This window comes from Mastigoproctus giganteus, chromosome 8 (assembly GCF_048544385.1).
Source record: "Mastigoproctus giganteus isolate SK-2022 chromosome 8, ASM4854438v1, whole genome shotgun sequence".
Taxonomy (NCBI): Eukaryota; Metazoa; Arthropoda; class Arachnida; order Uropygi; family Thelyphonidae; genus Mastigoproctus; species Mastigoproctus giganteus.
In genome coordinates this window covers 47,941,638-47,960,074 of record NC_143582.1, presented here as the reverse complement: position 1 = coordinate 47,960,074, position 18,437 = coordinate 47,941,638, and the positions used below count along the sequence as shown (strand labels likewise).

General features: G+C 36.4%; 1 protein-coding gene across 1 annotated transcript in view; it reads right to left on the bottom strand.

Annotated features, from left to right (window-relative positions):
- LOC150081516 (lambda-crystallin homolog) overlaps positions 1-18,126 on the bottom strand; it is a 45,846-nt gene extending 27,720 nt beyond the window's left edge. Inside the window, 3 exon segments of the mRNA XM_090380232.1 lie at positions 6,919-7,072; positions 7,074-7,148; positions 18,092-18,126. Of these exon segments, the coding sequence (XP_090236358.1) occupies positions 6,919-7,072; positions 7,074-7,148; positions 18,092-18,126 (264 nt within the window).
- Positions 18,127-18,437: the final 311 nt, after the last annotated feature.

Here is an 18,437-nt window from a genome sequence, read left to right as displayed (position 1 = left end):
TAACATTGACAAATGCAAAGTACTGCATGTGAGTAGCAATAACCGAAGAGAATTCTACCAACTGTGTGGTACTACACTCAGGGTTGGTTGGTTGGTTGGTTTTTTTAGGAGCATTAGCAACTAAGGCCATATTGCTCAGGGATATGCGGTGGTCATTCCTTGACCTTTCCGCATCTTCCGTATTTGGTGGTGATGGGCTCGAACCCCGGTCTAATCAAGAAGCGTGTGCTGCGCACTGCTGCTCCTTCCCACCTGGCTACGGAGGCGCCTACTACACTCAGGGAAGTGGAAAGTGAAAAAGATCTGGGGTAATTGTGCAGTCAAATATGAAGTTTGCTGAGCAGTGCAGATGGGCTGCCAGGGCAGGTCGTGGAGTCTTCTCAATGATATATAGGAATTTTGCTAGCGGGGACAGGGAGGTGATTATTCCATTATACAAGGCAATGGTCAGGCCACACCTAGAGTACTGTGTACAGGTCTGGAGACCTCATTTTATGAAGGATGTAGAGTTGCTAGAATGAGTACAAAGAAGGGCAACAAGATTGGTGAGGGGAACAAAGGGATGCTCTTACCAAGAAAGGCTTAAATTCTGCAAATTGCAGCGCCTGGAGAGTTGCTGTTATTTGGTTTTTAGGAGCATTAGTAACTAAGGCCATATTGCTCCGGGGATATGCGGTGGTCATGGGCTCGAACCCTGATCTAATCAAGAAGCGTGTGCTATGCACTGCTGCTCCTGCCCACCTGGCTACGGAGGCGCCGTGCCTGGAGAGTAGGCACCTGCGAGGTGATCTGATTGTTTGTTGTTTGGTTTTTAGGAGCATTAGCAACTAAGGCCATATTGCTCCGGGAAATGCGGTGGTCATTCCCTGACCTTTCCTCATCCTCCGTATTTCGTGGTGACGGGCTCGAACCCCAGTCTAATCAAGAAGTGTGATCTGATTGAGGCGTATAAGGCCTTGAATGGGTTGAGCAAGCTGAATGCTGATGGGATTCTTCCTCAGACTAAGAACCTGAGGGGGCACAGTTTCAAATTGAGGAAAGATAGTTGTAGAATAGATATGCGGAAATTTGACTTTAGCCAGCGGGTAGTTAATTGGTGGAACAGGCTTCCATCCTTTGTTGTGGAAGCTAATAGCCTAAATAAATTTAAGGCTGAGCTGTACAGGCATTTGGAAAGAAAAGAGGGGTGAAACGGGAGAGGGTTTTTTTTTTGGCTGATGCTGCATAAGCTTGCTTTCTTGCATCGTATGCCTCTACTAATGCTAACATTCATTTACTCATTCTCAAGAAGAGAAAAACAAATCCTGAATGGCTAAGGCCAAAGAGAATTACATGGTTCATGTACAATTTTTTAACAGACACAGACTTATTTCATTATAAAGAAAAACAAAATGAGAAAAATACATTAAGTAATGTCATAAACTGATAACAAAACAAAGAGAAGAAAACTAGCACAAATAAATATAGATGTCTTCATAATGAAAGTTGACAGTACTTGAAGTGACATGTTCTAATAGTTAAATACATAGGCTAAAGAATGTTAAGCATAATTTTAAAACAATGGTTATAGTCCTCTTCTCAGGAAAAGGCACTCAAGGCAATTAGCATTGCTCTGGCTCACTGGTTCACTAAAGCAGCAGAAAAATTCAAAAGATGTTAGTTATTCTCCCAAGGACGCCTATCCCACAGCGGAATGAATACTCTGATCTGTCCAAATGCTATGCTTTGTGTTTGCTTTTAGCTTAACGTTGTCACTGTATCTCACTCTCTTGCAGATATCTGATAAATTTTTAAATTAATCAGATATCTGCTTCCAAGAAGTGCAAGATGTATCATTCCTAAACTTAAAGTAATTAATTTAGTAGTTGAATTTTGAAATTCCAGTTGACCAGGTTCTAATGCATGCTGCAGTTAAACATAAAAAGCAGGCAGATCAGTGTTTTTTAAACAATTTTGACAAATGTGTGATCCATAACACAATAAATGATTTCTATACTTCAAAGAGAACAGTTCCATTTGTGTTCAAAGCTGTTATCTACAACTAAACAAAAAAATAAATTTTTGGTGGAAAAATGAGCTCCTATGGCATAAATCCTTCTATAAGCATTCATTGGAAAAAGTTCCACAACAAATGGAAAAGGTATAATATAGTTTTCTACACAATATGAGAAAATACCAACCAGGTGAAAAAGTATAATTATATCAATGAAACATCAGTAGGCAGCAAACTCGTTTTCTGTATATGTTAGCAGAATAATAATATTAGTGCTCAGATGAATGTAAATGCAGATAATCATCTAATAGTCATCCACTCTAATAGTTGCCCAAATGCTTTTTAAACCTTACATTAGCATTAGTAGAGGCATACAATGCAAGAACGCAAGCTTATGCAGCAGGGGTGCTGCAATGACATTCCAGGGGTGCCACATAATTTAGGTTAAGTTACTTAAACTTTTTTTTTTTATTTATATATTTATTTCATTATAAAAAGGTGTACAGTATCCATTATACTGTATCTTTTTAATTTTGTAGCTTGGGGGAGATACACAGACTAAAAGGTTAACAGTGGCCGTAGGCAGAGGCAAAAGTAATTCTTGCACCACTTCAAAAACGCAAGCAAAAAAAAAAAAAAAAAAACAACTGCTCCCATTTCACCCCTCCGTTTGTTCCAAATACCTGTTCAGCTCAGCCTTAAATTTATTTAGGCTATCAACTTCCACAACAAAAGATGGAAGTCTGTTCCACCAATCAACTACCCGCTGACTAAAGGCAAACTTCCACACAGCTATCCTACAGCTGTCTTTCCTCAATTTGAATTTATGCCCTCTCAGGTAATTATTCTGAGCAAGAGGAAGAATCCCATCAGCACTGAGCATGCTCAAACCATTCAAGGCTTTATACGCCTCAATCAGATCACCTCGCATGTGCCTATGTCTCCAGACACTGTAATCTGCAAAACTTAAGCCTTTCTTCGTAAGAGCAACCCTTTGTTCCATTCACTAATCTTGTTGCCCTTCTCTGTACTCATTCCAACAGCTCTACATCCTTCTTAAAATGAGGCCTCCACACCAGTATACAATACTTAAGGTGTGGCCTGACCATTGCCTTATACAAGGGGATAATCACCTCCTTATCCCTGCTAGAAAAATTCCTGTATATCACTGACAAGACACCATGAGCTACTCTTGCAGACTATCTGCACTGCTCAGAAAACTTCATATCTCCCTGCACAATTACCCCCAGGTCCTTTTCATTCTCTACCACTGTCAGTGTAGTACCACAGAGTTGATACGTTATTCTGGGGTTGCTGCTTCCCATATGTATTACAGTCAGTCCTCGTATAACATGTGTTTACACTACAAGAATTCGATCATACATGATTTATAAATAGGGGAACAATATTGTATATAACACGAACCAAATTCGCTTATGCACGATTCGCCTTTGTGTTTACAAGAAATGGCAGTCGGACGTGGAATAACCCCAACTGAACGCAACATGATAGGAATGAAGAGAAGATTCTGAAAATGTATTTATGTTTTTCAGTGAAGGGGAAACACATTTCACCATAATAACGTAAAATTCCAGCTATGGGTATTATCGCAAATGCAATTAGATCGAATTTACTACCAGTTTATAACAGATTCCACTAGCAGGAATGCAACTGGAAATTGTTTTATGGTAGTAACCCCCAGAAATTTGCTTTAGTAAAATGTGAGCTAATGAGGTGTTCATAATGTGTCTCTGCCTTTACGGTGTTGTTTATTTAGTTGCTACACACGTGCAGCTTTGTTTATGTGTATCAAGCGTGCCTCCTCATTTTGTAATTGTGCTTTATTCCCTAAAAATGAGTAAAATACTTAAAAGGTGTGAAAAGGAAGCATCCTGGTGAAGACACTACAGATTCAGAGAGAAAAAGAAAAGCAATATCGATAAACAGAGGCGGACTGGATCAAAAAGTTCTTACCCGGGAAAATTTGTAGTGGCCTCATATTAGCGTTTATGGCCAAAATCACACCGGCCTCCGACCCACCGTGGTTTCCCTGGAAAGGCTTATGGCCAGTCTGCCTCTGTTGATAGAGAAAAAAAATATGAAATTGTGAAACACTGAGCGAAATGAAAGACCATGTGATATTGCACGTGCTACAGGCCTAAATGAGGCAACGCAAAGAATTACAAAGAATGCAGAGAAAATAAAAACTTTCATAGCAGGAACAACTCAAAGTGTAATTAAAATCCATTAGATTAAGACAAAGAATTGGAAGAGATGGAATGGCTGTCATCTGTTTGGATAGAAAATCAAACAAAAAACAAGTTTTCTTACGGTAGAAGCAAAAGCATTAGCAATATTTTATTACGTAATAGTCGTAATAAAATATGTAAGTATTTTTTTACGATTATTTATTTTGCTTGGTAATGTTTTGGTTACAAATGTGTGCTCAATCTTGGGTGGTCGGCACCTAACCCTATTTTTCCCATTGGGCCTGTTGTTTATATTGCACGAGGGTTTCTAGGAATACAACTATTGTGCTATACGAGGACTGACTGTACTTTATATATTTGTCAATGTTAACTTTATTTGCCACCTCTCAGCCCATCTGCTCAACTTTTCTAGATCCTGTTGTAGCAGTGTACTGCCATTGGTATCTTTAACAATCCTGCCAACCTTCATATCGGCTGCAAACTTCGATATTAAGCCTGATATACCATCATCAATATCATTTATAAATACAGAAAACAACAATGGACCCAACACTGAACCCTGGGGGACTCCACTAATAACAGTTGTCCATGAAGAGCAGTGTCCATTGATTACCACTCAACCATCCCTTTATCCATAGCAGCAATTTGCCTCCAATGCCACACTGCTCCAATTTGTGCAGCAGTCTTCCATGTGCAACAGTATCAAGAGCCTTTCTAAGATCCAAATATATGGTATCAAAGTTATTTCCTGCATCTAGTTCCTTTGTGACCACATCATTGTATCCAATAAAATTGGTCAGACAAGACTTCGCCTTAACAAAACTATGCTGTGTCCGAGCTATAACTGAAATCTTGTCTAGATGATCCTGCAGTGCTTCTTTAAACAGTGTTCCATTAATTTCCCTGGAACAGAAGTTAAACTGACAGTAAAATTTAAAACAGTAAAAAAGATAAGCAATCAATAACAAAGAACACAGCATGCACAAATTACAACTAACGCGACATGTTAGTTGTAATTGCAACTAACACAACATGCACAAGTGAAATGTGGAGTAACAAGTTTACAAAGCTTAAAAAAGTAGGAATGAAAAGAAGATTCTAAAAATTTAGAGTGAAGATTTCAGTGAAGGGGAAATACATTTCACCATAATACTCTAACATAAAAACCCACACAATTCCAATTATTGATATTATCGCAAATGCAATAAGATGAGTTTACTACCTATTTACAATAGATGCACTAACAGAAAAGCCCAATAAACTGGAAACTGCAAATTGTTTTTATTGTTTTATGGTAGTGACCTCCAGAAATGTGCTTTTATAATAAGCACGTATAATAAGTTAGCAATGCTACCCCCCCCCCCCCACCCTTTTGGTCATGAATAGAGGAACACCAAGGATCTGGGAGGAAAGTGAAGAAAAAAGGATATGTCGAAAGAGCTTTAAAAGGAAGGAATTCCTTAGTTTCTAGATCTTATAGCCATGGGGCACCAATCTTAATTCTCTAACCTATATTCTTCTTCCACATTCTGAATGGGAAAAACAGAATAAGTGAGCCAGTCATCAGGATTGGTTGGTTGGTTGGTTTGGATTTTATTGGCACATTAGCAACTAAGGCTATAATGTGCCACTAGTCATAAGGAATAAACCCTCCTTAAGGCATCTATAAGAAGAATAATAATGAGTGTTGTCGTGTAAGATGATATTTATAATTTTCCTAAATAGCAGTGTGAAATTTGAAGTGGATTTTCATTTCTGTCATGAATCCAATCTCTAATCTCTTCTTAACTTATTTCACCTTCTTGAGTCATTAAATTCTGGATAAGCACAGGGTAAATAAAAGGGTAGGGGTTTCAAATGCATTCACTGCATATCATTTCAGCATTCAATATTTCAATATCAGTTTCTCAGTGGTCTCATACTACAATGTCCCCAGTTTCTATATCTTTTAGAAAATCTGAAATCAGACAACAAAAAAAAAAAAAAAAAAAAAAAGTATGCTGGCAAACATTATTTATTTATTTATTAATATATATATATATATATATATATATATATATATATATATATATATATATATACACACACACGTTTACAATAGTTCGATTTTCTTAAGTACTGGTGTTTTATACATATAGGTATTGGCGTTAATACCATACTGGTCTTTAAGTTAGCCTTGTCTTAGTCTTGTGTTAGTCTGTATATACACTGGCACGTATAATGTTCAATTGGCCAACATGGCAATAACAATGGCACCAGTATGGTATTAACGCCAATACCTATATGTATAAAACACCAGTACTTAAGAAAATCGAACTATTGTAAACGTATATACACTGGCACGTATAATGTTCAATTGGCCAACATGGCAATAACAATGGCATTAACGATGCACAAAAGACAGATTAAGAAACAATAGAATGATAATACAAAAGAATAATATATATATATATATATATATATATAAATAATAATAAAATGGAGAATAAAATTCATTAATAAACAAATCATATATTCTTCAGTTAAAAAAAAAAAAAAAAAAAAAAAGATAATACAACTGGCAATAATGCAAAATGATGTGCTTACAAACATGTACAAAACTGCTCACTGAGCAAAAAGTTGGTTGACTGCAAAGTATGTATGCTTGTCCTCTATCCCTTTCTTAGCATCATATCCAACATGGTCCCATAAAAATGTACATTACAATACACTCACCTGTACATGTATGCTTTCCTTTATACAGTCTGCAAGGGTTTCAGATTTCTGGATCAGGTTAAACTGTTCTTCAGCAGTTAGCTTTCCCCTCAGCATTCCTGAATCTTCTAATGTCTTTAACTGCTGTTTAATGAGCCCCAAAGCTTTATCTATTAGAATCAACGTCATACAAAGACACATTATAACCTGTGCTGGCAAACAACATTGCCCAACTATGACCAATGAAACCACTGAAATAAAATTTCAGTATAAAACAATTTATTTAAAATGAACATAAAAGCTGCATAAAAGTGCTAAATTTCTCAAATGAAAATATACACCAACATAAAATAAAATCTCATTAAACGTGTAAATGGCATACATGTAATATTCTAACTCAGTAGTTTCCAACCTATTGGAACACAACGAAGGACCCCTTTTATTATTTTAATTTCCTGACAAGCCCTCACGATTTTTAAAAGATTATTTTTATTTATTTAAAATTTACTAACAAATAATTAACTTGAATGATATGACTTTACACTTAATGGTGGAGAATGCTTGTTTCCAAATATGCTGTCTCTGTTTAATATATATATATATATATATATATATATATATATAGTACAGTATGTTAAACTTAGTATGTTCAACTTCTAAAAGCTATAAATTCTAAAAAAAAAAAAAAAAAATAAGAATCAAGCTAATACATAGTTCTGCTTTACTCTTCATAAGTTCAAGGACAATTAAAAGTGTAGAAGCACATACAAGTATTTAGATAAAATCAGATTTTCTGACCTCCATTTCACAGAATGTAACCTATCATAAGTACGCAATATCTTTAGAATTATCTTTTGTTTTTATTAAGTCTTACTAAATACTCAGATAAATAACCACTTCACTATAAATGAAAGAGGATCTCATTTTGAAGCACACAGATAAGAACTTTTTTTGCTATAGCCATTACTGTTGCAGTTCAATACATTTTAAAGAAATTTTAATTAGTCAATAAAAATATTTGAAAAATTTTATATTCAAAGTGCCAGGCTCCCTTATTAATACTTTTTTTTTTGTTGTTGTCATTTTGTTTTAAGTCTGCTTAAGCATATTTACAAAGACAGTCAAAAATTCTTTTCACCAAATATATTTTTGATGTACTGCAACATGATCTTGACACTTATTTCATATGATTTTAATTTTTAAAACTATTATTACAAATCTTGCAGCATAAGCTTTAGGCTTCCTTGCATTATAAATGTGGTTCATTCCTTTTTTTAAAGGGAGTGAATGGTTCCTCTTTAGTGAAAAGGTGATATGTACTGAAAATCATTTGTTTATCAAAATATGCAGTTACATTTTGGCCATTACTAATACTAAATAATCATCTTTGTCCTCTACAGAAAGAATACATACACCTAAACTGAGGTTTCCAAAACATAACTGCATATTTTGATAAACAAGTGATTTTTTTTTTTTTTATGAAAACCCCAAAACACGAGGTATTAGAACCTATAGTACTTAGTACACTGACATTAGACTTGAACTTCTGTAGACTGTAATTTTCAGGAAATACGTACGAAGGACGGTTGTTCCAGAAAACGGCAGTTGAATGAATAAACGAGGAAGATGAAAAGTTGGTTCTGTGAGTTTGAAGTTGGACAGTAAATGGATGTTGGCTGGTGGTGGCACATGTTCGGACTGTTTTGAAGGAGAGAGAGAGAGAGAGAGAGAGAGATTGTCAATATATATCACCTTTTCACTAAAGAGGGACCATTAACTCCCTTTAAAAAAAGGGGTGAACCACATTTATAATGTAGAAGATAAACAGTATATAGAAAATCATATAAAGTTACTGTTTTTATTCTGAAATTTCAAAATCAATATCAAAACTGTGTGAACATTAATAACGCTAGAACTAGAAATAAGTGTCTTCATGTACATTTTGTATCTACTATTTATCCTTTAAAATTGAGCCTCTGCCATTATAAATGTGATTCATTAGTTGTTTTTAAAAGGGAATTCATAGCTAACAAAAGGCTTGGAACTTATCATGCAAGCTATAGATGCTAGTGCACAAAACATAACCTGACACGAGATTATAAAATACCTAATGCTATTTTATAATTTTAATGCTGGTATATGTTTTCATATCTATTGGTATAGATATAAAACAATACTAATATGCTCATCTATTTTGGTCTCTAATCAGGCAGAACAGTGGTTTTCACCCGGGGCGCTGCAATGACATTCCAGGGGTGCCACGTAATTTAGGTTAAGTTATTTAAACTTTTTTTTTATTTATATATTTATTTCATTATAAAAAGGTGTACAGTATCCATTGTACTGTATCTTTTTAATTTTGTAGCGATCTATAATTGATGTTTATTTTGTACCTCTATATAAAGAATAAAATTATTATATAAGTATATTAGTAAAATAATAAGAGGAGTTTACCTCAATATATATAAGTATATACAATTTGTATTATGAATTGTAATTTTGTTTACAATTATATTATTATAATTGCCCCAGGGGCTCAAATCTGGTGAGTATGGGCTTGGCAAACCCAGGGTCCTGAGCTGGATATCATCATTCTTCTCTTTCTTGGTGATTCCTTTCTGCTTCTGACACACACACACACACACACACACACACACACACACACACACACACACACACACACACACACACACACACACACACACACACACACACACACACACACACAGGGTAACTAGGGAATTTTTTTTTTTGGCTGGTGCAGCATAAGCCTCAGACTTCCTCGTGCCCTATAGCTAATATTACTAATAACTATCATATAACATATTTTTTTTAAATATTACATATACAGAGAGAACTGGATTATTAAAAGGTCGAAAACCACTGTGTTAGGTACTTCTTTTGGACCAGGGCGCCACGAAAAAATTACTGGAACACTTAAGGGCACTTTTTCACATGCATCAGACATACTTTCTCTATGAATTATTGCAAAAAGCATTCCATTTCAAGCACAGCTCACAATTTCCTATTGAGAACAATAAAACAAAAATGTTTTTATTTTGAGGCATTCCCAATAAAATTTAAAAACCAACAAGGCTATCTTTCAATGTTCACAAGCCCAAAATACTTTTCAATTTCCTAACCAATGCTTCACACTACATTACATCATATTAAAATGCCCTTGTATTATATCTAATTTTGTTTCTAACCAAGTGCGAAAGTGCCTCTGTAGATTTTGTTTTGAAGTTATTTCCACAACACTTCTTCCAGCACCAACTTACTTGCAATAAGAACTCTGATGAGCTTATTATTGATTTTGATAATATAAAAGCTAAAGAAATAATGAATCTTAGAAATCTGTGTATAAAAATTTGTTTGTAGAATGTTATCATTCAAATAAAATCACTAAAGTCCTGAAAGGTCTTCGTATGCCCAAGCACGGTGCTTACTGAAAAAGACTGCCCCAGAAACCAAAGAGGGTCGGGGGACGAAGTTACTTGTGTGACAATGCGGGTGGGCAACCTTTAATAAATGGCAAGCCAAATAAAATGTCTATAAGGTATCATCATCAGCCATTTTCAATCCGCTGCACGATGAAGGCCTCTCCAGTTCCTTCTATTTTGTGCAATGGCCATCCATTTATTACCCAAAAACCCATGAATTTCATCTGTCCATCTCCAGTGTTGTGTTCCAGGTTTTCTTCTAGCTCCTCTTGGGTACCATTCTGTTATTTTCTTAGTCCATCTGTCATCATGTCTTCGAGCTACGTGTCCTGCCCATGACCATTTTAGTTCTTTAGTTTTGATAAGAATGTCCTTTACTTGAGTTTGCTGCCTAATCCATGTGTTTCTCTTCTTATCTAACAGTTTGATTCCCAATATAATTCATTCCATTCTTCACTGATTAGTTCTCAGCTTCTCTTCCATTCTTTTGATGAGTGCCCAAGTTTCACTTCCATAAGTCATGGTGGGGAGTATACATTGGCTCATTATTTTACGTTTCAGACAAATTGGGATATTGCTCCTCAGTATGTGACTATATTTCCTCCATCCAAAATTTATTCTTCTCTTGACTTCCAGCCATTTATCTTTATTACAGCTAATGACTTGTCCCAGATAAGTATGACTCCACCTTTTCAATTACTGCTCCTTCAATAATTATATCAATAATAATTATCCTTCAATAAGGAACAGGTGCATGTATACTTGCATGTACACCAATGCTAGGAGTTTAGTAAATAAATTTGAGGTATTGCTCAAAGCATCAAACGCAGATATTGTGGGGATTTCAGAGACGTGGTGTCACACAGATATAAGGAATGCAGTACTGGAATTTGGGGAGTACAATGTCTACAGAAAGGATAGACAGGCTAGGAAGGGAGGAGGGGTTATGCTATTAGTTAAGAAATATATAAAATCCAAGGAAGTGAAGCCAGTCGACATTGCTGGACAGTGCAGTGTCGAGTCAGTTTGGTGTGACATAAGCATTGGGAGATCAAAATTGAGACTAGGAGTGTGCTATAGGCCTAATGACTCTGATGAGTATAATAAGATACTGTACGGGGAAATAGAGTGGGCCAGTAAATCAGAATCTTATAATGGGGGATTTTAATTTCCCAGATATTGACTGGAATTTGGGGGCTGGTCACTCACACACTAGCAAGGCTTTTGTGGATTTATTGGATGATTGTTTTCTACATCAGCATGTTCGGGAGGCAACTAGAGGGAGTAATACTCTTGATTTGATTATCAGTAGTGATTCTTCATGCATTAAGAATCTGCAGGTAAATGAACCACTAGGTGGCAGTGATCACAGTGTGCTGAAGTGGGATTTACTCAAAGAGGTAACTACCATTAGGGGTAAAGGGAAGGGTTATTGCTTTCGTAAAGGCGACTACGATGGACTGAGACAGTATTTAAATTCTATACAGTGGGACCAACTGATGATGTTACCAACAGCAAATTCAAAATGGAAAGCATTCAAAGAACTTATCTTGGAAGCTACTAGGCTTTACATACCAACTAAGAAATATTGTTCAAGGTTTAGGCCTAAGTGGATGTCAGATGAACTAATGAGACATATGGCAGAGAAGAAAAATGCATGGGATACATACAAATTAGCACGTGACACAGAAGCCTATGATAGATACAAGTTGATCTGTAACCAAGTTACAAAGGAGGTTAGGCAGGCGAAGGCAGATTACGAGAAATCTTTGGCAAGGGATGCAAAGAAAAACAGCAAACAGTTCTTTACTTAGGTAAACTCTAGAAGGAAGGGGATGAATCAGATTGGTCCACTTGATATTGATGGGTCAACTGTTGATGATCCTGCTCAGGTAGCTAACAAACTGAATGAATATTTTGCATCGACATTCACACATGAGGAGTTATTCAGCGAGGGGAATGCCAGAGGTGTATTCAACTCTGGCAGTAAGCTAGATAATCTTGTAATAACTGAGAGTAAAGTGGAGAAGAAATTGTTGAAGATAAACACAAGAAAGGCACCTGGGGTGGATGGGATCTATCCAGTTATATTAAAGGAGGCAGCAAAGGAAGTAAGCAAACCCTTAGCCATAATTATGAGAGCTTCCTTGGACTCAGGGGAAGTACCCATGGAATGGAGATGTGCAAATGTGACCCCAATTCACAAAGGAGGATCAAAGGGCGACACAAGTAATTATAGACCTGTTAGTTTAACTTCTGTTCCTGGAAAATTAATGGAGGCGCTGGTTAAAGAAGCACTGCAGGATCATCTAGACAAGACTTCAGTTATAGATCAGACACAGCATGGTTTTGTTAACGGGAAGTCTTGCCTGACCAATTTGATTGGATACTATAATGCAGTCACAAAAGAACTGGATGCAGGGAATAACTTTGATATTATATACTTGGATCTTAGAAAGGCTTTCAATACTGTTGCACATGGAAGACTGCTGCACAAATTGGAGCAGTGTGGCATTGGAGGCAAACTGCTGCTATGGATAAAGGGGTGGTTGAGGGGGAGAAGACAGAGAGTGGTAATCAATGGACACTGCTCATCGTGTACTAATGTTATTAGTGGAGTCCCTCAGGGTTCAGTATTGGGTCCATTATTGTTTTCTGTATTTATAAATGATATTGATGATGGTATATCAAGCTTAATGTCCAAGTTTGCAGACGATACGAAGGTTGGCAGGGTTGTCGGTTTGGTTTTTTTTTTTTTTAGGAGCATTAGCAACTAAGGCCATATTGCTCCGGGAATATGCGGTGGTCATTCGCTGACCTTTCCGCATACTCCGTATTTGGTGGTCACGGGCTTGAACCCCGGTCTAATCAAGAAGCGTGTGCTATGCACTGCTGCTCCTGCCCACCTGGCTACGGAGGCGCCGGCAGGGTTGTCAAGGACACTACTGACACAATGCTACTGCAACAGGGTCTGGAAAGGTTGAGCAGATTGGCTTCGAGGTGGCAAATGAAGTTTAACATTGACAAATATAAAATACTACATATGGGAAACAGCAACCCCAGAGCAACATATCAACTCTGTGGTACTACACTGACAGTGGTAGAGAATGAAGGGACCTGGGGGTGGTTGACCAGGCAGATATGAAGTTTTCTGAGCAGTGCAGACGGGCTGCAAGAGTAGCTCATGTAGCTCATGGTGTATTGTCGATGATATATAGGAATTTTTCTAGCAGAGATAAGGAGGTGATTATTCCCTTGTATAAGGCAATGGTCAGACCACACCTAGAGTACTGTATACAGGTCTGGAGGCCTCATTTCAAGAAGGATGTAGAGATGCTGGAACGAGTACAGAGAAGGGCAACAAGATTAGTGAATGGAACAAAGGGGTGCTCTTACGAAGAAAGGCTTAAGTTTTGCAAATTACAGTGTCTGGAGACTAGGCACCGGCAAGGTGACCTGATAGAGGTGTATAAAGCCTTGAATGGTTTGAGCATGCTCAATGCTGATAGGATTCTTCCTCTTGCTCAGAATAATCACCTGAGAGGGCATAAATTCAAATTGAGAAAAGACAGATGTAGGATAGACGTGAGGAAATTTGCCTTTAGCCAGCAGGTGGTTGGTTGGTGGAATAGACTTCCATCCCTTGTCGTGGAAGCTGATAGCCTAAATAAGTTTAAGGCTCAGCTGGACAGGTATTTCGAACGAACAGAGGGGTGAATTGGAAGTGGTTATTTTTTATTTATTTATTTATTAATTTCTTTTTATGTTTTTTTTTTTTTTTTGGCTGATGCTGCATAAGCTTGCTTTCTTGCATCAAATGCCTCTACTAATGCTAATATCCCTTTCTGTGGCATACGTGTTCATCATTACTTTTGTTTTAGCCAGATTCATCTTTAGTCCAGAATGCTTACTAACTCAGCATAACTGATTAAGATTTTCCTCTAATTCTTTGGGATGATGGCTTATGACCACAATGTCATCTGCAAATCGTAAATGGTTTAGGTACTCTCCGTTCATATTGACTCCTTTTTGCGACCAGTCTAATTTTCTGAAAGCTTCCTCGAGGGCAGCAGTAAACAACTTCGGAGATATTGTGTCTCCTTGTCGAACTCCTTTCTCAATTTTAAATTTGCTACTGTCTTTCTCTAGTCTAATAAAGTAGGTAGCACTCTCATATATTTTCTTCAAAATCGTAATATATGGGGATCTATGCCTTGTCTTTCCACTGCCTGAAACATTGCCTTATTCTGTATGGAGTCATATGCCTTTTCAAAATCCACAAATTCTAAGCACAATGGTGTTTTATATTCATTTGCTTTCTCCATTAGCTGTGATATTATGTGAAGGTGATCCATAGTTGAGAATCTTGTCCTAAAGCTAGCTTGCCCTTTCGGTTGATTCTCATCAAGTATTCTTTCTAATCTGTTAGTAATGACCCTTGTGAACAACTTGTAGATGGGGATAACAAGCTAATTGGGCTATAATTTCCAATTTCTGATTTATCTCCTTTCTTATGCAGCAAAACTATGATTGCATTATCCCACTCCTTAGGCATCACACCTTTTCTAATGCATTTTGTGAAAAGTCTTGCCAGTTTTTGTGTCATCTCTTCCTCCCAATTTTAACAACTCTACAGTAACTTCATCTTCTCCCGGGGCTTTCTGATTCTTCATCTTCTTCAACGTGTGTTCTACCTGATCAGGAAGAATATCGGATATGTCATATGTGTTACTAATTTGCGATCCATCTTCCCCACTGCTGGTATCATTTCCTCGCTCCTTGTATAATTCTCTATAGTAGTCTTCTGCTATTTGAATTATGCCTTCTCTGCTATTTATAAATACACCATTCAGTTTCAGTATCATTTGTCTTTCTGTATTACTGCTCATGGCTGCTGATTAAAATCCTTTGTTTTCCATTAATGCTTGTTCTACTTTTCTTGTGTTAAATTTTCTTATGTCCTCTCTGAGTCTCTTTCTAATGGCTTTGCATAACTCAGTATACTCAATTTCTCCTTGTTACTGCTCTTCATTTGTCATCAAAACATTTGTTTCATCAAAACAAGTGTTTCTGGACTAATTTTTTCTTCTTTGGATTTCTTTTTACCTCTAGGTTTCTTGGGCTTTATCACTTTCAGAAAGTTGTAATATTCCTCGTCGATATCTTGGTCCTGAGTAGCCTGCAGAAGCTCAAACTTGTTCCAGTACATACTGCTCTTTCTCCTCTTCTGTTATCTCAAAAGACCTTCGTATTATTTACTCGAGTCAGTTTTTTTTTCCCTTTCTTTTCTTACATCTATATCAAGTGTGCATCTTACCATTCTGTGATCACTTCCAACATTTACCTTGTTCAGGACAGTAACATCATTCACGATATATCTTATGTTAGTGAGGATGAAGTCGATTTCATTAGTTGTTAATCCATTTGGGCTCTTCCAGGTCCACTTTCTGTTCACCCTTTCCTTGAAAAAAAGTGTTCATTACTGACATGGCTCAAGATTCTGCAAATTCCACGAGTCTTTCACCTCTTTTGTTTCTTTCATCAATTCCAAAATTTCCTATAGTTCCCCTTTCTGCACTGTTTTGTCTTTTCCCAACCTTGCATTGAAGTCCCCCATAATGATAGTGTAGTGGGTTTTCTGCTCATCTAGAAGACTCTCAATTTCGGTGTACATTTCTTCATCATCATGGCTCAATGTTGGTGCATAAATCATTATAACCTTTGCTTGTACTTCTTAGAAATCCTGAGTAGTAGTCTTGACACCCTTGATGATGTACTTTTGAATTCCAAAATGTTTTTTTATATCTTCACCACCACCAACTGCACTGTAAGGTATATGTGGGCCAAATTTTTTTTTAACTTTCCACGATTTTTAGGATTATTAAAATGGTGTATAATGAAAAAATGTCATAAACAGTTTTATGTTATTTATTGTAATATTTATACATACAGGTACATATAATTAATTTTATTATGGAAAATGAAATACAAATTCAAGATAAAATTACAAAAATACAATTATACTAACAAAATACAATTATACTAACAAAATACAATTATAGTAACAAAATACAATTCCAGTAGCAGAATTTGCAATATTTTATTTTTATGATATTTAAAGAAAAATTTGATACTGTTTATTTTTATTAGTGAATCCATATTTGTCGTAGCAATGCGCAGAGTATTTTCTAAATTTATCTCAGAAATTCCATTAATTCAAAGATGTATAATAAAAAAGCGGGCCGTTTATTATATATATATATATCTTTAAATTAATGGAATCAATGAGTACCAACGTATGTTTTCATGTGTTAAATTGGCCACGTTCTTGTTGCAAAGTGTTGGTGTTTCTATAATCCAATTCAAAAACTGAATAATGACAAAAAAAAAAAAAAAGAACAGGATTAATTCAATAATGCAGATATTACTCATTGGTTCTTACATTCTCATGCCATGTCAGAATCTCACAAATCAACGCTATTAGTTTTTTTTTTTTTTTTTTATGAAAACCCCAAACTTGAGAGGTATTAAAATCTATAGTACTTAGTACAGTGCTTAGACTGGAGGTTAAGAAGATGAAAAAAGATATTTGTTGACATTAGACTTGAACTTCTGTAGACTGCAATTTTCAGGAAATACGTATTAAGGTTGTTCCAGAAAATGGCAGTTGAATGAATAAACGAGGAAGACGAAAAGTTGGTTCCGTGAGTTTCAAGTTGGACAGTAAATGTTGGCGGCATGTGTTTTGAAAGAGAGAGCAGGAATTATAGAAGCCAATTCAGAAGAACAGTGCCCATGGAAGTATCTGTAGAAAAGGCATGCAGCAGAAACAGAACGTCTATGAGACAGCGAATGGAGAGACTCTGTTAGAGATAAGTCACTAATTAACCTAACTGCCCTCTTCTGAATGGAATCCAGAAGCCTGAGAGAGGTTTTTGGGGCACCGCCCCAGATGTGTGAACAATATTCCATGGTAGGGCAGATTTGCAATTTGTACAGAGTGAACAGCTGTTTGGAAGAAAAGTAACGCCGAGAGCAAAAGAGAAAACCAAGTTTTTTATATGCAGAGGAAACAATATTTGTAATGTGCTTGTGCCAAGAGAGATTAGAAGTCAGGGTAATCCCCAAAAGAGATATATCATTTTGCCTAGAAATCGGAGTGTCACCTAAGATAAGCATAGTAGTAGAAGAATCTTTTTTGCGAGATATAAGACACGACTGAGTTTTAGAAGGATTGAAATCAGCTAAGTTGTCTGCCCACTGGAGAATACCTGAAGATCGGCATGGAATTGGTAGCGGATATTCGAGAAGTTCAAGCTGACTGACCAGGGCACGGTTTCTCAAACTGGAAAGTGGAATGCAATGTGCTATCATCGGCAAAATTATGGATAGGATTTCCAGTCAATAGAAGAAAAGTTTACGTAATTGATGTCTAATCAAACTTAGATTTATATGCAAACGATTGAGTTTCACATTAATTCTGCACTGGTTAGTTTAAATAAACTATTTTTTAAAAAAATATCTAAGCCATTTCACGCCAGGACTTTATATTCGAAGACATTTGATTGATGACTTATGGGAATGCCTAAAAAAAAAGGGGGGGGGGATTTAATCGGGTTAGAAAGAACGCGTAGTAGGATGCAGAATTATATTAATAAAAAAAATTGGCACCGAAACTCCACTCGTAAAGAATATATACATTACTGAGTTTTAATTAACTAGTTATTATCCCATACATATAAGCTCCTTACCTGCCAATAATTCCGATTTTTTCTTTTCGGGTCATTTTCACCCTCTAAATTCCTTTCTCAACAAAAACCTAAAACTGTGCTATAATATTTGCAGCTTCTTATCGACGCGATGACCACGTGTCTTACACATGGTAAATTGAGGTTTATTGGTATTTGGTTGGACAGTGCTGATAATAAATACCATTAAAGCCAGCAGGGGGATGTATGGATATTTCACGAAATTATTATTATTAGCTCTCTCGAGAAACGGTGCCTTAACGTGGCGAGAGAGTTTGCGTACGTTGAAGAAACTGAAAGCTATACCGTTGGGAGCTATATGTTCCCAGAAGGGCCTCCCATGGCGGAA